At 38.9% G+C, this 23,092-nt stretch overlaps 1 protein-coding gene across 1 annotated transcript; it reads right to left on the minus strand.

Moving 5' to 3' along the window:
• Positions 1 to 6,368: 6,368 nt before the first annotated feature.
• On the minus strand, positions 6,369 to 22,443 carry cmpk1 (cytidine/uridine monophosphate kinase 1). The gene is made up of 6 exons (XM_003224415.4): positions 22,145 to 22,443; positions 13,183 to 13,329; positions 12,041 to 12,193; positions 10,008 to 10,084; positions 9,822 to 9,918; positions 6,369 to 8,233 (listed from the first exon to the last, which is right to left on the minus strand). The coding sequence occupies exons 1-6, from the start codon at positions 22,304 to 22,306 to the stop codon at positions 8,192 to 8,194; spliced, it is 678 nt and encodes a 225-aa protein (XP_003224463.3). The 5' UTR covers positions 22,307 to 22,443; the 3' UTR covers positions 6,369 to 8,191.
• Positions 22,444 to 23,092: the final 649 nt, after the last annotated feature.

Here is a 23,092-nt window from a genome sequence, read left to right on the forward strand (position 1 = left end):
GCCTTAGATACATCACAGATGGATTACTGCAATGCACTCAATGTGGGGCTGCCTATGAAGACAGTTTGGAAACTGCAATTAGTGCAGAGAGTAGCAGTCAGATTTCTAACAGGAGCTGACTACAGGGAGCATACCACTTGTCTCTTAAAGCAGCTCCACTGTCCGCCTGTGAGTTTCTGGGCCCAATTCAAAGTGCAGGTCATTACCTATAAAGCCCTTTACAGCTCTGGTCCAGCCTACTTGCGTTTCCCCTATGAGCCCGCTTGGGCCCTAAGGTCCTCTGGGGAAGCCCTTCTTATGGTCCCACCAACTTCACAAGCGCAGTTGGTGGAAATGTGATAAAGTGCTTTCTCTGTGGTGGCACCCCTGCTCTGGAATGCCCTCCCCAAAGAAATTAGACAGGCTCCCTCCCTAGTTTCCTTCAGGAAAGAACTAAAAACTTGGATGTGGAAGCAGGCATTTGAAAATGGTTGATCATAATTCTATTGTGATGGTAGTTTATAGCGCTGCACCAATGCCAACTGGCTTGAACTGGTTTTGCCTCTGGTGGATAACATATTTAAATCCATCAATAATTTAAAATCTGTGCTATTTTATTATATTATTGTTATGTCAGTCTGTTGGGTCTTTTGACATTACTGTTATGTATTATGTTTTTATCTTTGCTTTGGTTTTTATATTGTGATTTATTTTCTGTTAGGTTTTTCGTATTATTGTTTATGTGTCATGTTGTAATTCTGTGTTTTGCAGTGTGTTTTTACTACTTGTAAGCTGCCCCGAGTCCTGTTTGGGGAGGGGGTGGGATATAAATAAAGTTTATTATTATTATACTATTGCTTTTACCATTATACAGAAGCGCTCAGAACTGCAACAAAAGCTTTGCTGGATTATATTGTTCATTAAAGCCATCTTGAAACTTCTATGTTTTACTCAAATTGACCACATCATTTTGACCTTTCCTGGCTCTGGAAAGGCACTAATTTTAAATACAGTATATTAGTTCAGAAATTCTAGCCTCCAGTAATTCTAAGCAAGCACTCCTCCTTGTGGCAAGGTGAAGAAGCACTGAAAGAGAGTGGAGGAGCCACCTTTAGAGCATTTGAAAATGCAGACAAAGATCAAGCACTCTTCTTATATCTGTAGTCAATTGCAAAGATTCTCAAGTTCTTTTCTTTTCTTTTTTAAAGAGCAACATTTTCTCAGGATGAAAAAGCTTAAAGAAATGCTCAATGACAATATCATTACAGTATAAAGAAAATGCTAAAGAAAAAGAAATGGGAACCAGGCTTTACTTACTAACACCTAGCTTTTATTGAAATAGTCTCATTACAGTACTAGGGGAAGAATGGTGAATGGTCTCTACTGAAAATCTTCTTCAAGTTATTTTTAAGAAATTGAAGGAAGATAGAGCACTCTTTTTCACTCTATATAACTATAGTACCATAATTTTACTTTAATTGCCACTATTAGAGCCAATGGAAAATTGTAATTTGTCGATTGGTGAGATACCAGAGGTCTCCCGCTGACGACTGAGCTCTAAAAGACAAATTCCAGAATTCGTCTTTGGAATGTGCTTTATACTGACATGAAAACCATGGCAGTTAAATGGAATTATACTAGTATTGCTGTATAATGTGAAAAAGCCCTTTCCTTTTTTGTCCTGTCTTCATTCTATTGGCATCCTATCAATCCTAAGCATGTTCCTCTCCATTTTAATAGGTCCCTATGCTTATTTGAATGAGTTTGTATGTCTGTTTCAGTGCTTTTGTTCAGTATGATGATTATTATTAACTGCATTTCTATACCGCTTTTCTCACCCCTGGGGGGACTCAAAGCGGTTTACAACATAATAAATGGCAAAATTCAATGCCTCACATATATGTAAAAATATATCGCGTATCTAAATCAAAAACATACAACTGTAGATTAAAACAATTAAAACTATAAAAACATCAAATATAGACTAATACATGAAACATGTCACTACAGCAATTACCATAGATCCCTTCTCTTCCCCCACCACTTCTCCATAGAGTTTCAACCCCTCTTTATTTACCCTCCCTGTTCCCCCAGGGAGCAAGATGGTGGAGGTCCTCTATGGCTGAGGTCCCCCCAGATGTGGTCCTTTTATGCCCCAGCCTCTGGAGGTAGCCAGGCAGGTAGGTGTTCTTGCTGGGCCTTGCTTCGCAGAGTCACTGAGTCACAGGGCCAGGGCCTCAGTTCTGCAAGGAGTGAGTTCCAGGAGCTGAGCCAGAGGCACCAAAGAAACAAAGGCTGCCTCTTTCCTCAAAGCCCCTGGTGATGGTACCTTCACTCCCTTGATGGTAGAGTTTATTATTAGGCAGTGCACTTTGTTATTCTTTCAGCCTTTTAAAATTTTTGCTTTAGGTGTATGTAGCTTTGTTTTTCTTTGCTTTTTTCTTGAAATTGTAATGCACATGTGTAACAGTAAATATACGGAATACAAATTTAAACTGTGGATCCTTACCCCTTAGCTCAATGTTGGGGTTGTGAAAAATTTGGCAACAGTAAAAGATTTCAGATTGCGAACTTGTGACTGTTTTAGATATTTATACAAACCTGTTAGCAACAACTTCCAGTGCTTTTAGTGGACTATGCTTTAGCTATACTCCACAAAAGGAAGAATCAGCCTGTTTAACAAGCCTTGTAAATGCTAATCAGCAAATGTTTGATTTCATGCCTATTTGATATACCTATATAGCATGGGTTGTGTAAAAATGTCTTAGGTGGAAAGGGGTTGTGAATGGAAAATGTTTAAGAAGTGCTAATCAAGAATATTAGTATGCAAAGGGATCTTGTAGCACTTTGGAGACTGAGAAAATGAAGTTGATAGCATAAGCATTCATAGATCTATGGATGCATCTACACTGCAGAATGAATGCAGTTTGACATCATTTTAACTGCCATGGCTCAGTGCTATGGGATTCTGGAAGTAGTTGCCTTCGTTGTCAAGTGTTGGTGCCATATCAAAAACGGTATCTGCTTCATGCAACAGAAATTGAGAAAAGCAACACATATTTCTCTTTAGCCAAACACTTCAGTGCAGAAGTACTTTATTGTTAGATCCTGAGCTACATAGGATTTCCCAAATTATGTTGGCACTGGGCCTACATAAAAGAACTATAAAATGGCAGAAGTGAACATTCAATTCACTGCAGGAAAGGAAACTTGGAAACTTTAAACTGTCACTATTGGTCTGCAATATGGCAGGATTTATCTGATTGTCAAACCCTCACATTTGTGTATAGCCAGATAGGATATGGCTATTCAATGTCTCAGCAGAAATCAATGGGATTTGGATTAAGTCATGGTGAGTCAAAATCATTCCAAACTGGGAAGGGCGCTTGCACAATCATACTGTTTATTCAATTTTTTAAATGAATTATGCTGTCCTTTACTTCATGCTAAAGACTTCAGAGTGAAATGCAACTAATACATCTTCATCAGTAGAAAGCTTTTGTCGGGAGACTACAGATGAGCAGTTTTCAGCTCTATCATACACCTCTGTGGAAACCTCGTGAGGAAATTCTATCATTGATGATTGACACACTAAGATGGATTCCATCCAAAATTTGATTGGTGAGTGTTGCTAGATGGTTAATATTCCATTGTCGTAACTAGATCCCCTGTTCCTCCAGCTCCTTCAAGCTAGGTCTTCAGATGAACACCCGCCCTCCCACACACACACACATTTTGGTTTTAGGTGGACAAAACCAAGATCCCTATCTACCGTGTTTCCCCAAAAATAAGACAGTGTCTTATATTAATTTTTGCTCCCAAAGATGCTCTAGGTCTTATTTTCAGGGGATGTCTTATTTTACCATGAAGAAGAATTCACATTTATTGTTGAACAAAAAAAATGAACATTTATTATATACTATAAAGTAGTTGTCATCATAAACCAGCATAACCAGACAAACTGAATCCTATCAAGAATTTCTTGTTACTACCAATATTTCCATGTACAAAACTTTATGGTACATACATTTACTGATCCTGCATGATCTGGTGTTCTGTTTGACGGGCATGCTTCCAAACAAAAACTTTGCTAGGTCTTACTTTCGGGGAAGGCCTTATATTTAGCAATTCAGCAAAACCTCAACTAGGTCTTATTTTCTGGGGATGTCTTATTTTAGGGGAAACAGGGTATGCCTAGTACTCCATGACTCAAATCATAAGTGTAATTCCAAACTAAGTTATGTATGGAAACACATTAACCCTTGCAGCTATAGACAAGAAATGAATCCAAGCTGATAGTATAATTAAGTTTATTAAAGCAGAGATAAAACTGGCTAAGCAAAGAAAGAAAAAGTATACACAGCAAAACATGACAAATCCTGTACCAGCAACACCAATCTGCTTGAACTCTACACAATGTAATCTAGGAAAACATCTAAGTCTGTTGCTGGTTTTCCACAGACCATCTCATCTGGGCTAAAAGGAACAAATCCAAAAAAGGCATTTTCAAGGTTTTATACTTGACATGAGCAGCACCAAAACTGGTGACAGAATACCAGACCACAAGAAAAAAAAGCAGCACCAGCCGTTACCCTAATTCATGTATGTAATGGGCAGGTGGATTGGAAAATACAACATGGTTTATATCAAATGGAGCCACATTACCAGTCACTTCATGTTTGCCCACTTTTTAGGGGACCATGACACCCACCCCTTGCCACTGTTCTATTAACTGCATGCTAGCAAAAGTAATATATTGGTTAGGACTACTAAACTTGTATGTTCATAGCCATGGCCCTCCTAACTTCATTATACTTGGTATGATATGCATCATAGTTATTCACTAGGAAGTTAGTTTAGAACTATACATATATCAGAAAGCTTTATTTTAAAACTGCTTTCTGCTCTGTGGAATTATACATTGGTGTATTCATTATCAAAAATGAGGAATACGAGTTTGACAGAATTCATCTACTCCAATTATTCAGACAGTATTGCGAACCTAATGGGGCCTTCTAGTTCTAAAACAAATAGACAACTACCGTGTTTCCCCGAAAATAAGATAGTGTCTTATATTAATTTTTGCTCCCAAAGATGTGCTAGGTCTTATTTTCAGGGGATGTCTTATTTTTCCATGAAGAAGAATTCACATTTATTGTAGAACAAAAAAATGAATGTTTATTATATACTGTACAGTAGTTGTCATCACAAATCAGCATAACCAGACAAACTGTGAATCCTATCAAGAATTTCTTGTTACTACCATTATTTCCATATACAACACTCTATGGTACGTACATTTACCGATCCTGCATGCTCTGGTGTTCTGTTCGGCGGGCATGCTTCCAAACAAAAACTTTGCTAGGTCTTACTTTCGGGGGAGGCCTTATATTTAGCAATTCAGCAAAACCTCTACTAGGTCTTTTTTCTGGGGATGTCTTATTTTAGGGGAAACAGGGTAAATGACAAGGTGTACATATGTTTGTGTTAATATTCCTAAAATCTAAACAGTTATGCTATACATCAATACAAATTTTTTTTTGCTAAAGGCTATCATTATGAACGGATCTCCTGAAAGATTATATTAGTAATGCTTTCAGTCAGCACTATACTGACACATTTAGCAATAGAGAGATAGGCTGAGTGGTGCTCACAGCATGGTTTAATTGAGGTTTCATGCACAGAGAAGTAGGCTGATGTGCAGTAAAAGCCAGAATCCAAAAAAATGATCATGTGTGGTGTTCTTCACATAAATTGGAGAATTGTCAGGCTTTGTCACCATGCATTTGCAGACATTGTTTGTACATGTCTTCAAGTCTTTCCGATTTAGGCCTGAATTTTGTTTCCATTAAATTAATTTTCTTTTTGTTGCTGTAATGGACATCTGCTTCAACTGGATTACACCTCCTTCTTTCATCCAATTTGGACCCCACATTTCTTTTGGCCCCACTAGGTCAAAATAAATGTTATACACAAAGGTATGTAATGAAAGTCTAACAGGTGGTCTGTAAAATATGAGAAAAATTACTCTGTAGTGGGAAATCTACAGTTGAAGAGGCAAAGGCCTACGTCAAGCATTTGCACTAGTGCTTGAATGCTAACATGACAGGGCCTTCTTCCATTCTCCAATACAACCCCCTGCACCACGAAAACCCTGATCTGATGGGTTTCACAGACCACTCAAAGTTCTACTGACTGAATCAGCCAAATGGATATACACAGAGAAAAGGGGTGCTTGGTGCTTTCTAGTTCCTACCCTTCTCAATCCCATCCATGAAGTTTGTTCTCTGTAGGCATTACAGATATTTACCATTGAAAAGGTAAATAAATTTTGAAAGCTCACTAAAGGGAAAATCACAAAACACAAAGACCCAGTTTTTCAAAGTCAATTGAAGTGCCTTAGTTACATTTTATTAGAAGACAAAATAATATAACTAAATACTATTTCTGTGAGAAAGATATACACATAAACAGGAATAATGATTTATAATTGTTAATACAGTCAGTTCAAATGGCCGTTTGATATACACAAAAGTAAAAACGTTATTGAACAATCTTAAGATGTTAAATGAAAGAAGCATGACTTTTTAGGTCTAAATCATATTGTTAATCCCGGGCATAGAAGATACACTTAATCTGGGATAACTTGGTTAAGTAACACTAATATAAATTTGATTGATTCTATATGCCTACTCTTGATAAGACTAACAATTTGATTTAGGTTTGAGATTTTGAAGGTCTGAACAATTTAAGAGCAAAAAAGTTCTAATTATGAATAGATCCTAATCAACCAACCATTTTGTGTTTTCCCTGTATAGTTTTTAAACTTAAAGATGCCATCAGAACAGCTGTGCAAACATTCTAGCAAGGTTCTGCAACCTAATTATTAATTTCACTAAATCTAGTCTTCCACCAGCACTGCACTAAATCCAAACCATAAAGATCTAATATTTTTACTTTAAAAAAAAGATGATTACTTTTACATTCATCAAAGTATACAAAAAGTATGACTGCATAAAATTTTTGCTCAAGTTACACAATTTTACTGGGTGGGGGGAGGAGAATAATCATAAAAATATTATCTTCCATCGTATCTTGAACAAATACACTTCAGGTCAATGAATAAATAAGCAATTTTGTTTTCACAAAGTATTGTATCATGCAACTAGAGATATGTGACAAAGGAAAGTCGATGTAATAGCTGCTCTCAAACATGTGATTTCTCAAACCATCTGAACCATTTGAGCATGACACATATCCAATGCCCTGGTTACTTATAAATACACAAAAAAGGTAAAAACAAATGATGCCTACATAATCTGAAAATAAATCCTAAATACACTGATTTGGGTCCAACCTATAGCATTTAGATCCTAATAAAATGAATGGGAGTCATAATTAACTTTTTACATTGATGTCAATAAAATGCATATCCTCTGGGCCCTACATTGGACCTAATTCCCAGTCAAAAACATAATCCCTGTAATCACCAGATAATGCAGTATTTTCTTTTGAAAAAGAACCACCCGCTCCCCTAATGGGGTTTTCCTATTTTGTATGCTGAATGGTTTCCTTCTCCGAGACTTCAAGTGTGCACAAAATAGGGATGGTAGCAAAATGTGGGAATACAGGTCACTTTCAGGCAGCCTGACTAATAACAGCATGCCTCATAAGTGACTGCTTTAATAACAACTTGATAAGTAATAAATCCAGGATCAAAAAGGTATACTTTGTATTCACCTGCAAATGCTTGTCATTCAATACAGAAAATGCCACAAGATTTTTAAAGTTAAAAAAAATCTACACAATTTGCTATTTTTGGTCCATAATGGGGGGAGAAAGAAAGAAAAAGCAATGGGCCCCTTCACATATACTTACAACTTCAATGTGTTGAATTCCAAAAGAAAAAAGAAAAAAAACTACTTGTTTTGATAATGAAGGGGAAGGGCGGAAGAGAGTAGAGACAGATGCTCTCTGGAAGAAGCTATGTTAAGCACTTGATTACTAGCTTTGCTTTGCAGTTTTCACTAACTTCAAGTCAGTTGCAATGTCATACCGTATTTTCAAATAATTAACAATTTAACAATTTAAAAACTGTTTTAACACATAAGTATTTAAAAAGGCATATTTTGTCACCATTATAAAATGGTCTACAGTAGCAGCTCTTAAAGCAAGATTCAAGCATGTTTGGAAACAGCGTCCAAGTAGCAAACTAGCCTTCTTTATCAAAGATGGTCACAACCTTGTCAAAAACCTGAAAGAGAAGAGACATTATAGAAAAGCTTTTCTACATGGTTTCAATAACATGAAAAGCCCTGACAGACAGGAGCAAATTGGAGACAACTGCTTCTTTTTTCTACCTGCTATATCCACGAGGCCCATTCTGTGAATAGGTTTTCTACAGTCTAAAGGTATCCTGGCACAGTTCTCAACCTAAGCAACTATGGGAGACTATAAAGTGAGAGCAGTCGTGGGGCAACCTGCAAACTTTTCTTCAACTATTAAGCCAAGAAAATAAGCTATGGTGAGAAAACTTGCTGGAGTTTGGATGTCACCAAGTCACTGTTATCCTAAAGTTTTATACTTTTCAAAATGTTCCAGGATTTTTTTTTTAAAAAAACACAATGTATGTATAATGCAAGTGTGTTATCTGGTGTATGTACACACATAAATAAACCTTGCATTCTATCCAAACTAAAGCCCATAAGAGTAATAATGTTACAATTTTCTTCTATGGCATCATAACCACTAACTGCCCCTGGTAATATAGGTTGAGTATCATTTATCTGAAATTCCAGGGATGAGAAGCCATTCAAATTTTGAAAAAAAAATTCAGATTTGGGAATGCCTGTATTTTAACTCATGTACATAATGAGATATCTTGGAAATGGGATCCAAGTCAAAACATGACATTTGTTTATGCCTCATATAGCAGTGGTTCTCAATCTGTGGGTCCCCAGGTGTTTTGGCCTACCACCCCCAGAAATCCCAGCCAGTTTACCAGCTGTTGGGATTTTTGGGAGTTGAAGGCCAAAACATCTGGGGACCCACAGGTTGAGAACCACTTTCATATAGGCTGTATACACATGGTAATTTGATACAATATTTCTAATACTTTTGTGCCTGAAATAATGTCTGTGTACACTGAACCACGAAAAACCCTAAGAGTCACTATTTCCGCCACCTAGATGGACAAATTCAGATTTTGCAGTATTTGAGAGTTTGGAATCCAGCTATGAGAGGCTCCACTCTTATCTTACTTTTTACTGCTGTTGATGCAGCAACTCTGGTAGCTTTCTATGATATAGGAGTTGCTAGAAAGTTCTCCTGAACCATAGAGCCCTACAAATCTGCAATACCTATCACCCTCTTCCTTGCCCACTCCTAATCTGTAATAAGGATTAAAACAGATTCCAGTCTTAGAAGTCATGTTTGTACATGTACTTTATCCTGAACTGCAGGATAAATTGCAAGTAAAAGCTTCTGCCACATCAACTTCTATGTCATTTCTATACACACTTGCATGGCACACTAAACAGCTACATTCTACTCTGGCAAAGTAGACACAATTATCTCTTACACATAATGGGTTATCTGAGATTGCTATTAGAAGCCTCAATTATCAACCTTTTTGTTGTGCAGCAGCCTATAACTGGGCTAACAGTAAACTGAACTGCTTCAAATCAATGGCTTCGAAACCATTTTAACTGTGCAACTGTCAAATTCCTTCTGTTTAATAATGGACAAAGAATAAAAAAGCCTTCAGAGTTCTAGAAGCTAATTTGTTTTTAATGGCTCTTGACAGAAAATGGAAAGCCAAACTTGGCTCCTTTTCAACTTACTTCATCAACAGATTTGGAAGCATCCACTTTCCTAACTTTGCCCATTTTCTCATAGAGGTCTATTATTGGTTTCGTAGATTCAAGATATGTGTGAATTCTAGAGAAAAGAGAAAATAAAAGAATGAATGCCACACATTCGAAAAGCACCAGAAAGCCAAATAGTGAAAGCCTGCATATGAAGAGTACCTCTTCTCCAAACTCTCTCTGTTGTCATCAGTTCTGCCACTGCTCTTTCCTCTTTCAAGGCAGCGGTTAATACAGATCTTTAAACAAAGGTGGAAAAAGTTAGCAAAACATAGAATCACAAGCAGTAAAAGATCTTTTTATTTTACCCTACATCAGAAACCATTGTAGCCTGCATCGTATTTGTAGACTGACTAGTTATTTTAGCCCTTCATAATATAATCCCACAAAAGTATCAAAATTTGGCAGCAAAGTGCTAACTGCAAACTTTTATTGACTTTTTTGTGGAAATATTTTATTAGAACGCATTAACATAGCTAGGTTTTTTATTGCAAACTTTCCCAGGGATTTTCTTCAAGGATTATCTTCCTGCAACCTCATTTGCTTCCTCAGCAACTGCCTTGCTAGTGTCCTCCAGATCTCTGTGGTCTTAGAACACAAACTCTTCCAAAGACCACAATTTTGTGTTCTTGCTGGCACTGGAGATATTTCTGCTGTGACTGTCCCCATTTCTACCACAGTAAAGACTAGCTTTTTTTAATAAATATCATTCACTTTCAATAATTATTCTAATTTGTCTCCAATATACTGTAAGCACCCCAGAATTCCTAGGATTCTAATTCAGTTTGGTGCACTATAATAAATTATTACTGTACCAGCCAGACATAACTCATACACAGAACTATCTCAAAACTGTATCAAATAGAAGAATGTAGACATGAACTCACACAGTATACTTTACAGTTTCTTAGATAGCATAATCTTTCTAATTCAGAAGATAAAATACTTTCTTGAATGATAGAAGTAGAGTACAGAATGAAACAGGAGGCTGTTGCTTGGACATCACCAAATGAGAAATTTTGCATGGACTTCTTGGATACAGCTTGATGCAACAACAACATAATACACATATAGTGTTCCCTCATTTATCGCTGGGGTTAGGTTCCAGGACCACCCGCAATAAGTGAAAATCCGTGAAGTAGGGACGCTATATTTATTTTAATATTTATACATTATTTTAGTAGTTATACACTATTTTAACTACTACTAGGAGCCCCCAGATGGCGTAGTGGACTAAGTGACTGGAAGGTTGGGTTGCTGACCTGAAAGTTGCCAGGTTCGAATCCCACCTGGGGAAGAGTGCGGATGAGCTACCTCTATCAGCTCCAGCTCCATGTGGGGACATGAGAGAAGCCTCCCACAAGGAGGTAAAAAACATCAAAACATCCAGGCGTCCCCTGGGCAACGTCCTTGCAGACGGCCAATTCTCTCACTCCAGAAGCAACTTCGGTTGCTCCTGACACGAAAAAAAAAATTTAACTACTAAAATAATGTATAAATAAACTGCCAACCTAGCAGTTCGAAAACATGCAAATGTGAGTAGGTACCGCTTTAGCGGGAAGGTAACGGCGCTCCATGCAGTAATGCCGGCCACATGACCTTGGAAGTATCTATGGACAACGCCGGCTCTTCGGCTTAGAAATGGAGATGAGCACCAACCCCCAGAGTCGGTCACGACTGGACTTAACGTCAGGGGAAACCTTTACATTTTACACTATTTTAAGTCTTTATCAACCAATTGTGTGTCGATAAATTGCCTCCTTCACCTCCTGTTGCCGCTTGGGCTCCATTTCTCTCCCTTAAGCTTCTCCTTCCTCCCTTCCTTAGGCTGTAAATTGTAATTTTTTATGATTTATAATAGTCTTTTAGAGTTTATTGAAAACCCGCAAAACAGCGAATCCGCGAAAAGTGAACCGCGAAGTAGTGAGAGAACACTGTATTGCCTCCTAGCTTTTACAGCTCTTTGTTTTCTGGTAACCAGCATTTATTGTGCAAAATTCAGGAGTATTTTCTTATTTGCAAGATAGCTGTAAATAGCAAATAGACCAGCTTCCCATGTAAGAGAAATATCCAATTCACTTGATTATTATTCCAGTGATATCCAATATGCAGTAAAGACGAGAGAAAGGCAGCAGTGAAACATTAGTCATTGTCATTTTTCAGAATACACAAAAAGTTGCAAATACTCTAATTACCTCATTCTCACAATCAAAAAACAGAACAAAAGACACATCCGCTTTTCCATCCATTGTTTTGTTCCAACCTTGAAGATTGTCTTCATTTCTGGGAAATCCATCTATTAAGAATTTATTCTTTTGTGCATTGGCAGCCATAGTTTCGTCCATAGCCTGGTGGGTAATGTACAATATTAAAATTCAATTGTTTGCAATTAAAAGTACACACTCAGAGTAAACAGACGAAAACAACGAATCCACCAATAAATACAGTCTAGAGCAGTAGTTCTCAACCTGTGGGTCCCCAGATATTTTGGCCTTCAACTCCCAGAAATCCTAATAGTTGATAAACTGGAATTTTTGGGAGTTGTAGGACAAAACACCTGGGGACCCACTGGTTGAGAACCATTGCTCTAGAGCAGTGATTCTCAACCTGGGGTCCCCAGATGTTTTTGGCCTAGAAATCCTAGCCAGTTTACCAGCTATTAGGATTTCTGGGAGTTGAAGGTCAAAAACATCTGGAGATCCCAGATTGAGAACCACTGGTCTAGAGGGTCCTCGTGTTAAGATTCAGACATTTTATGACAGATATAGATGTTAGATAAGCTATAATGCAAAATTAATTGGTGTTGAAAGATTGTTTGTTTTTTGTGGGCTTCTCCTCAATTCTGATGTGCCCAAAGTCACAGAAACTGTCAAGATAACTGTATAGTTTCCAAATATTGTGGCAATGTCCCTTCCAAAGCACTGTTAACTGAACAATTTTCCCCAGACAGGAAATGGAACTGTTTCTATTTCACTCTGTTTTCTTTTGGTTCCATTTTCCTTAAACAGAGAGCATATGGGAGGTACTAAAATTTACCAACTAGGCTTAATGGGTTAGTGGGCCTAAGGTTTGCTTGCTTTCATTTGAATCAGAATTGCCTTGGTTCAGGAGATATGAATATCTCTGCAGTCAGTCTTATAAGACTTGTTTACAATACACACACACACCTTTTAAAAAATGATCCTCACATTGGAGTTGACTCTCCTGGATTGGGACAATCACAAAGAAATATTTCATGAAAAAATGTAATCCTTTCATTGTGTAGTAACTAATAAAAGGGAAATGAAGCTATAGTATTCTTTTACTTTAGCTTTACAAGGGAAATTGAACATCTCACCCTCTTTAACAAGCTGATTGTTATCTCAACAGGAACAATCTTGCCATCTTTAATATAATTTTCAATAAGCTCTCCATATTGTGACCCTGGTCTCTTTCTCTCATCACGAAGAAGGTCTCCTGCAGAGAGGTGAGTGTAACCATATTTCTAGAGAAAAATAAGACACATTTGGCATATTAAATTACATTTGGTCAACACTGTTTATGAAATTGGTATGATAACAGTAAAAGTCAAATTGCAATCAATGTAGAGTTCATGTACTACTGTACTTTCTTTTAGGTTCTATCTCACAGTGCACTCTCACTGGAAGGACTCGTATTTGGAATTATATCTATCCCATTCCTGTATCATGATAAAACCTTTTAAAACCTACTCTCCAAAACCTTTCTCATTCCCACAATACATTCACATGCCAAAAAACCTTGTAAAGCATATATAACATCCACCATAGTAAAAACACTTGAAAAATTTGAAAGTGTAGAATTTTGTTTCTGGCACATTACTTCTGTTAAAATGTTTTGTTGGGACAGGAAAGACTGGCATGACTTACACTAGGAGTATAAAAATACATTCACAAACAGCACAAAATCCGTAAAGAGCAAGGGCAATAGATTAAAACTGTTTTGTAAAAGACACACCATAGAACACTACAACATATCCCTAAACTTTAGAAGAAATAACGTTTTTTTAAAATCGAGCCTTTCCAGGATGCAGCAATATCAACAAAACAAGATAGCATTTGATGCACATATAAGCTCCACAAAGTTCAATACATTGGCATAGGATTGCACCTGTATTATTCTAGTTGTTGCATAATTATTCTCATCCGCCATCTCTTTTTTACTCTAAATTTAGTGCTCTAGTATTTGAAGGGCACAAGTACCTATTACATTAGCAGAGACAAAAATGTGAACTACTTATTTCTATTTCTGTTCCACCCTATCATATTTATTAATGTGAGAGCAATCTTTCATGTTATTTTAATTCCTTGTCTTACTCTTTGAGGAAAAACATATGTGGAATAATGTTTCCAAACTGTACTTTCTTTTTGACGTAGATTGAAATGACAATAATATTCCTATATTTTGGCATTTTGTGTATGTTAAGCCTCACAAACAGAGCCTGTAGTACACCAGAATTGGTAGGATACATGCACCTCCAGATTTTGGGTCACAATTCCTATTCCTTCTAACCAGCATAGCCAATGAAAAGATATTGTGGAAATTGCAGACCAACAATATTTCTAAAGCTGCATACTCCCTATCAATACTTTACATCACATATTTTTACTATTAGCATGATAGTTGTATGAGATTTTAAATATTGTGAAAAAGAGTTAGGAACATAAAACACATTGGTTGAGATTCTGAATCATCAGATATAATTATGATGACTACAGCAGTAGTCCTATATCAAAAGATTTTGTAGTATTTTTTTGGGGGGGGGACACCTCAACTTGTTAACAAAGTGAAAACAAAATCTTACAACTAAGATTAGTCAGAAAGAATCCTTTCAATGTGAACAAAAGCTTAAAATGTTTTGAATGAATGTTGATTTAGATAAATGTGTTGTTCTAAAAAAAATCCTACCAAGCTAAAATTTAAATCAGAGCTTTTCATAAGAAGCTTTACCCATGCAATATTTCCATCTGCAACTGAAGATTATGCTTTTATGTAGAACAAACTAGGGAAAATCCAACATCAAATCTCTCTAAAACTTAGACTGGACCTAAATTGCCATAAACATTCCAGATTATCTGCTTTGAACTGGAAGAAATGGCAGTGTAGACTCATAATCCAATTCAAATGTGGATAATGTGGATTATTTGCTTTGATTATCTGGACTATATGGCAGTGTAGGTCCAGCCTTATTTGGCAGTCTTTAACAGAACATAATGACTACTGCAAGGGAAACGCGCCTTTCTGGCAGGGAAGGAATCTTTATTGTTTTCGATATCCCACCTCTGCCAACGATAAACATACAAGTATATATGCTTGAGTGAGGCGATGAGGGGAGAGGGAGGAATTAAACCTCACAATCTCAGTGACTTGCAGTTCACACCTGAAACATGCTATCTCTGTCTCTGTGTCCCCTTCCTTTATATGTGTTTGTTTCAGGATTCAATAATAAATGTCTGTATATGTCTCTTCAATGTGTAACCCAAACCTGGAGTCAATATGTAGCGTCCAACTTCTCCTCACAGGTTTCATCAATGTAACCTCCAGCTGACTTCCAGCTATGTAACCTCAGTCCTGTAACTTGACACGAGACTTCAATATATAAGTTGAAACAAATAAATGTTTATTTTTCTTGTGCACTTAAAGTGTATTCATTTCAAAGTACTTTACTTCAATTCCATTTGGATGTTATTGCTATTGTCATTCACTCTTTAAATACATAAAACTGTTATTATATAACTTTCAGGACAGTTTAACTTATTCCAACTTAGTTAGGCAACTTTCTTCTCAGTATATTTCTCCTCAGCTTTCTGACTGGATAACGTATAACTTTTAGTCACTCTCTTCCATCAATAGTTTCTCAGTTTCACCTAACTGAGAACTTAGACTCAAAAATAATCTCTTTTTACTTCAGTGTAACAATGGAAGCTACAAACTTAAACAAGGATCCTCTTCCTTCTAGCTCCCCAGCTAGAGACTGAATAATTTTTTTAATGTTCTCTCTTTTTCCTTCCAGCTAGCTTCACCCTCTTTTCTTTGCTAGCCACTCTACATGGATACATTTCTACTGCAAAGGCTACATAACCATGGTGATGCTTTGACCAATCAGATGTAACCATTAGGGTTGAGCAAAAAAGTCAGAATCATTGTTAATCGTAAAGAAATGTGTATCTTTTTGGGTTCCGAATGGGGTTCCGAGGTGGTTTGGCCCTTCCGAATTAACCTTCTAATTCGAAGCGTTGGATCCCATTTATTTAATGGCCTCGGTGATGAGGGCTGCCTCTTGCTCTGCCAGGGAATGGAAGGAAATCGAGGGAAAGTCAAGCGCTTTTGTCTCCTTCACTTTTCCTTCCTCAGCAGCGAGGGCACTTCTGCCGGGCCGGGCCGGGCCGGGGCAGGGGAGGAGAAGGAGAGAAAAACACTCCCCGACGACAAGGGCTGCCTCTTGCTCTGCCAGGGAAGGGAAGGAAACAGAGGGAAAGGTGAGCGTTTTCCCTCCTGGGTAGTTAGAACAGGGCTAAGCCTCATAGAAAGAAACAGCGGTCCGTTTTGAGACAGCATGGTGTCGCAAAACGGCTCACTGGTGTACTGGTTTGAGAGTTGAACTACAATTGTGGCTTGATTTCCACTCAGCTATGGAAACTCACTGGGTGATCTTGGGCAGGTCACACACTCTCAGCCCCAGAAAACTCAATGAATCAGGAAATAACACTTCCAAATCAGGAACAGGTTTTTGTTATTCTTAAAAAATGTTTTTTTATAAAAACTTTAAAAATTTGCCCAAAAAATCTAAGGATAAGTCAAACGTTCTTAGATTTGATGAGCTAACAGTAGTTTTTGTGTTCTACCACTGTAGCAAATTTCATTAGGAGAGCTAAAAAAAATGAAGGAGAGGCCCCTCAATTTCCCCCACTGATGATAATGTTTCCCTTACGCATCCGCCATTTACAAGGTACATCCAAAGATTCGGAAGTTTCAGAAAGTTTTGAATTTTTGCTTCAAAATTCAGAAATCACTTTATAAACAAAGCGCCAGCGCCCTCTACTATTGAAGCGATTATTGAACCATTTTTTTTTCATGGATCGCACATGCCAAGTAACCAGCTCCTGCCTGCCCTTGCCATAATATCAACCATAATAAACTTAGACAAAAACTCCATTATAATTAGCTTTTCCGTTATAACTACAAATAGAGTGTCTGAGCCACAACAAGATATTACACCTTGCAATGTGTTTAAGGTGAAATTTTGTGCACATTTGCTTGAACCAGTTGTTCTGAAAGTGATTAGATTTACAATTACCTTTATAATTAATTTTATTTAGAGAGAGGAAGACAGAGAGACTAACAACTAAGGGCCCTTCCACACAGTCATATAACCCAGAATATCAAGGCAGAAAAATCTCACAATATCTGCTTTGAACTGTGTTATCTCAGTTCACACTGCCATATAATCCAGTTCAAAGCAGAAAATGTGGGATTTTATTCAGATGTGTAGAAGGGGTCTAAGATTGGCAAATGCATGGCACAGGGAAACTGACTCCCATACCTGCTAAAAGCTTCTAACATGATCTTCCTTGAACATTATTTGTTATCAGTATGACAAGAGCAAATGCACAAGTACAAGGTCGATTACTATTAGAAAACTATTTATTTATATTTATCGTGTCTGAAGCGAACCGAAGGTACAAGTTGTAATGTATTTGAAAACACAAACTATTTAAAAACTTGGCATTATACTAAATGTCCTTTGACCAGTAGGTGGCCACTTGGAGTGTCTCTGGTGTTGCTCCATTGTGTATATGGCAGGTCTCAGGCTGCAACAAAAGCTATTAAGGCCCCTTCCACACAGCTGAATAAAATCCCACATTTTCTGCTTTGACCTGGGATATATGGCAGTGTGGACTTGGCTATTCCAGTTCAAAGCAAATATTGTGGGTTATTCTGCCTTGATATCCTGACTTATGTGGCTGTGTGGAAGGGCCCTATGACTGCTAAATTTTATTCCAGATAGTTTGAGTGCCATGTGAAAAAGAAATAGAGAATTTTAATGTAAAGCAACATTCCCATTATATGCTATCATCAAACAGAGCTGCTCTATGAGATTAAGTGGGACACATTTCTGGATAATGATCAAGAGATGGCTCTATATATATATATATATATATATATATATATATATATATATAGCCGCCCCGAGTCCCCTTCGAGGGAGATGGAGGTGGGATACAAATAAACTTCTTATTATTCTTATTATTATTCTTATTATTATTCTTATTATTATATATGTAGCTAGAACTATGATGTGAAATATGACAAAGTGACATATTCAGAACCTTGATATTCCTGCCTCGTTTATTTCAAAATACCATATGAAAATCAAGTATTTTTCCTGCCAAAGCAAGGAACAAATTTAGCATTAATATTCCTGAGTGAAGCCCCTTCCACACAGCTGTATAAAATCCACACTGAATTGGATTATATGACAGTGTGGATTCAGATAACCCAGTTCAAAGCAAATATTGTGGATTATCTGCCTTGATTTTCTGGGTTTGATGATTGTGTGGAAGGACCCTGAGTATAAATGAATGTTTCACCATTTTACTGGATGGCAAATCTTTCATCCATATGGAGACATGAACATCTTGCTCCTCATAACATTTGGTCAGTATAAACAATGCATTCCAAGTGACTATGTATTATAAAACTTAAAGTCACACCAATACTGTACAGTGAATAACAAAGTTCATTTGAATCTCACTTTATTCTCTACCTAGAGATTTCTAAGTAAACAGTTTTTTTAAAAAATGACATTTTAAAAGGGGGGTTTTTAAACGTCAGGAGCGACTTGAAAAACTGCAAGTCGCTTCTGGTGTGAGAGAATTAGCAGTCTGTAAAGACGTTGCCCGGGGACACTCAGAAGTTTGATATTTTACCATCCTGTGGGAGGTTTCTCTCATGTCTCCATATGGGGAGCTCCCTGGATTCAAATTGGCATCCTTCATGTCAGTAGCCCAACCTTCAGGTCAGCAGTCCTGCCAGCACAAGGGTTTAACTCATTGTACCATTGGGGGCTCCCCAAAAGGTATGTTAATACATATCTTTAACAAGTTAATCTTGCAAAATTAGCCCTTCTTGTCTGAAACAACAGACTTAACTAGATCACTCTCCAGTAAGGTTTCTATGATAAAAGCAGTAGCTATCCGTCCCAAATCCCTTTCAACATACATTTGTGCTTTGGCAGTTGGCTATGCTGATACCAGTTATATAAAAACCTGAAGTAGGAGTGGCACCAGACTGCAATCTCCAGCACTACTTGCCACTGACTGCCCTGGCTAAGTTGGTTTGTGTATGCAACCCAAAAATATCTGAAATACCACAGGATTCTATCCCTGATGTAGAGAAAAAAGTAACACAACATATTGAAACAAGTTTAAAACAGCTATAGGAGCTACTAAAGTACGGAGGCATGCATCTATTTTATACAAATGCTGAAAACTATTTTTCAATTGTTTTCACAACTTTCATAGCACTATGAGGTTTATTGCTGGGCGGTGTAACATTGAACAGTCATAAAACCATCCACATGTAGTATAATCATAACTATAATTAATCATTACAATTAATTATTTTAATTGCCCAGTGAAGGCAACCCTAAGACAGATGTGAAAAGGAGTTTGACTCTTAGGGTCCTTTTACACTGCCATATAATCCAGAACATCAATGCAGATAATCCACATCTGCTTTGAACTGGATTATCTGAGTCTACACTGCCATATTATCCAGTTCGAAGCAGATAATCTGGATTTTATACAGTTGTGCAGAAAGGGCCTCAGCGGGTTACACTCCTATAATTTGATGCATTCTGTAATTTTCCAGCAGTTCTCAACCTATCGTCGTTCAGGTGCTTTGAACTTCAACTCCTAGAATTCCTGACAGTTGGCTAATCTGGCTGAGACTTCTGGGAGCTGAAGTATAAAAGCTCCAAGATTGGGAACCACTTTCCTAGACCCAAAAGCCTTACTTCTTATAAACATATCCATCAAAAGCTTGGTTGGAAATGACAACCTTCATCAAGCCTTCTCTAGCAATCTGTATATGATCGTGGCGCTTACTGTTTCCTGTATGTATGTTCTGGTGTGCAGATTCCTTAACTCTATAGTTTCTAAGAAGTTATTAAAGGTGCTACAGACCACATGCGCTCTCTCTCCTTTGGACTATGTGACCTGTTGATAGCTGTTTTGTTACAAGAGAGGTGTCCAGGTTGGCTGGCACAGGGAAACACCTCAAAGATATTTGAAACTGGACTAATGTGTTTTTGTATCTGTGCATGCTGAACACATGAAAGTTGTGAGTAAACAAAATATGTTATTTTCATCAAAGTCTACTTCATTTTTGTCTCTTGAGTGCATGATATAAAACAAGTTGTTTTATGGGAGAGTATTCAGTGGGTTAAATTGCTGAGCTGCTGAACTTGCTGACTGAAAGGTCTGCAGTTCAAATCTAGGGAGCAGGGTGAGCTCCTGCTATTAGCCTCAGCTTCTGTCAACCTAGCAGTTCGAAAACATACAAATGTGAGTAGATCAATAGGTACCGCTCGGGCGGGAAAGTAATGGTGCTCCATGCAGTCATGCCGGCCACATGGCCTTGGAGATGTCTACAGATAACGCTGGCTCTTTGGCTTAGAAATGGAGATGAGCACTAACCACCAGAGTAGGAAACAACTAGACTTAATGTCAGGGGGAAATCTTTACCTTTCCCTTACTTTTTTGAGCACTGAAAAAACACTTCTAAAGCTCTGCTGTTTTATGCACTGGCAGATCTCTGTTTTCCTGACAGATCGGAGATTGCTGGTTATTCAGTTTAACAACTGAAGCCATTGCCTAGCATAATTATATTTGGTTGTATACTACAAGAGGAAATTCTGCTCTAAATGGTTTTTTTGGCTCTTCTCTAAACTTTATTTACCACATTTGTATCCCGCCCTTCTCACTCCGAAGGGGACTTAAGGCGGCTCACAGCAAAGGCACAATTCGATGCCTTGAATACATATAAAAATGAAACAATATATATTTTAAAATCACATAATTAAAACATCACTTAAAATAGCTACACATTAAAATCACACAGCCCAAAAGCATACATGAGGAGCCATTCCAATTGTCATTTGCATTATTCATTATTTCATTGAGAAATCATTGTTGCACTGGAAATCATTGTGCAAACACTTGTTCCCACAACCAGGATTTAACTTTCTTCCTGAAGGTCAGGAGGGAGGAAGCTGATCTAGTTTCCCTGGGGAGGGAGTTCCATAGCCGAAGGACCACCACTGAGAAAGCCCTATCTCTCGTCCCCACCAGTCGCGCTTACGAGGGAGGTGGGAACGAGAGCAGGGCCTCCCTGGACGATCTTAATATCCGAGGTGGATCATTGAGGGAGATCCAGGTAAGTTGGCCAGAACCGTTTAGGGTTTTATAGGCCGAAGACAGGACTTTGAATTGTGCTCAGTAGCAGACTGGCAGTCAGTGGAGCTGGTGCAACAGGGGAGTTGTGTGCTCCCTGTAACTGGTTCCAGTTAGAAACCTGGTTGTGGCCCACTGGACTACTTAAAGCTTCTGAACAGTCTTCAAGGGCAACTCCACATAGAGTACATTGCAGTAGTCTATTTGAGATGTAGCAACAGCATGGACATAAAACATAAAAGGTTATGTTCTCTAACGGGTTTTGCTACCGGGACCCTACCTCTATGGCAGGGGTCCCCAAACTAAGGTCTGTGGCAAGGTCACTGACCTGGCGTCTGTCCTAAACTTTAGACTTAGGGTTGACCTAAGTCTGAAATGACTTGAAGGCACACAACAACAATCCTAATTTTTTACTATTTCATCATAGTCCGGCCCCGCAACAGTCTGAGGGTCGGTGAATCGGCCCTCCACTTAAAAAGTTTAAGGACCCCTGCTCTAAGGCGAAGCTTCAGTCCATGCGGGCCGATGCCGATGTGATGAATGCGCTTCCCTGAGACACCGGCACTTCCCTTAAAAGCATACTATGCGACCATTCACTGCCACCTTTGCTATATAGACCTCCTAGTGTTTGAAGGCGGAAGCCTCTTCGATCCCAGAAGCCTCAATATCAAGTTGACGGTTTCCCCCCGAGCCATGCCAAGTTGAAGTGATAGAGCGCGACGGATCCCGCCGCCGGCCGAGCAGGTTCCCCGCGTCGCCCGTTGGGAATGAATGGGAGGCCATTGGCCGGAGGGGCTCCGCAGGAAGACTCCTTGGGCGCCTTACCTCCACGACGCGGGCGCACTGTGTCCCCTTCCCGGCCCCAGGTCCGCCGAGCACGAAGACGACCACGGGCTTCATGAGGAGGAGCCGCAGGCGAGGAGGGAGAGGAGACGCGGAGACCGGAGCGTTGAGCCGAAGAGCCGAGAGGAAGCAGCGACAGAACATGCGCCGGAGGACCAGGAGGAAGGGCCCGCGCTCGCCGCCAGCGCCACGGAGGCCACTGCACTGCTTTACCCGGCTGAGCTGGCGGCTGGAGCGTCACCAGGAAGGGAAAGCGCTTCCGGGTACCATGTCCTTCCCCCCTTTCTCTTTCTCCTCCTCCCGGATTGGAGGAAGGAAAAGCGAGATGGCGCGTGGGGCCCGGCACCGGAGGGGCGTGGCCAAAAGGAAACGGGCGGGGCCTCTGCAAGGGGAGCTTTGAGGTCTTGCTCTCCATTTCCCGCCAGCGCGGTGCCGTGGTTGGAGTGGTGGGCTACAACTCAGGACCAGGGTTCTAGTCCTCGCTGGGCCATAGCCTACTGGGTGATTGGGATGCAGCTTAGGGGCCTTCCACACAGCCATATAACCCAGGGCCCTTCCACATATCCCAGAATATCAAGGCAGAAAATCCCATAATATCTTCATTGAACTGGGATATCTGAGTCCACACTGTCATATATTCCAGTTCAAAGCGGATAATGTGGGATTTTATTCAGCTGTGTGAAAGGAGCCTCAGAATTACCAGCAATTAGGTTTGACACCACTTTGAACTCTCATGGCTCAATGCTGTGGAACGCTGGACATTGTAGTTTGTTGAGGCACCTGCCCTGTTTGGAAACGAAGGCTAAAGGTCTTGCAAAACTACAATTCCTATGACTCCATAGCACTGAGCCATGACAAGTTAAAGTGGTGTCAAGCATCAACATTCTTTGGCAGCAGAAGCCGGACACCTACAACTCCCATTATTCCATA

This window comes from Anolis carolinensis, chromosome 4 (genome assembly GCF_035594765.1).
Source record: "Anolis carolinensis isolate JA03-04 chromosome 4, rAnoCar3.1.pri, whole genome shotgun sequence".
In the NCBI taxonomy this organism is placed as follows: Eukaryota; Metazoa; Chordata; class Lepidosauria; order Squamata; family Dactyloidae; genus Anolis; species Anolis carolinensis.

What these genes read in the sequence shown, in the direction of transcription:
- cmpk1 (XM_003224415.4), bottom strand. Translation starts at nt 22,306, where the DNA reads ATGTTCTGTCGCTGCTTCCTCTCGGCTCTTCGGCTCAACGCTCCGGTC. An exon ending in CAATCAGCTTGTTAAAGAGG is followed by an intron (nt 12,194 to 13,182) that starts GTGAGATGTTCA and finishes ATTACCCACCAG; the next exon opens with GCTATGGACGAAACTATGGC. An exon ending in CTTCCAAATCTGTTGATGAA is followed by an intron (nt 8,234 to 9,821) that starts GTAAGTTGAAAA and finishes CTTCTCTTTCAG; the next exon opens with GTTTTTGACAAGGTTGTGAC.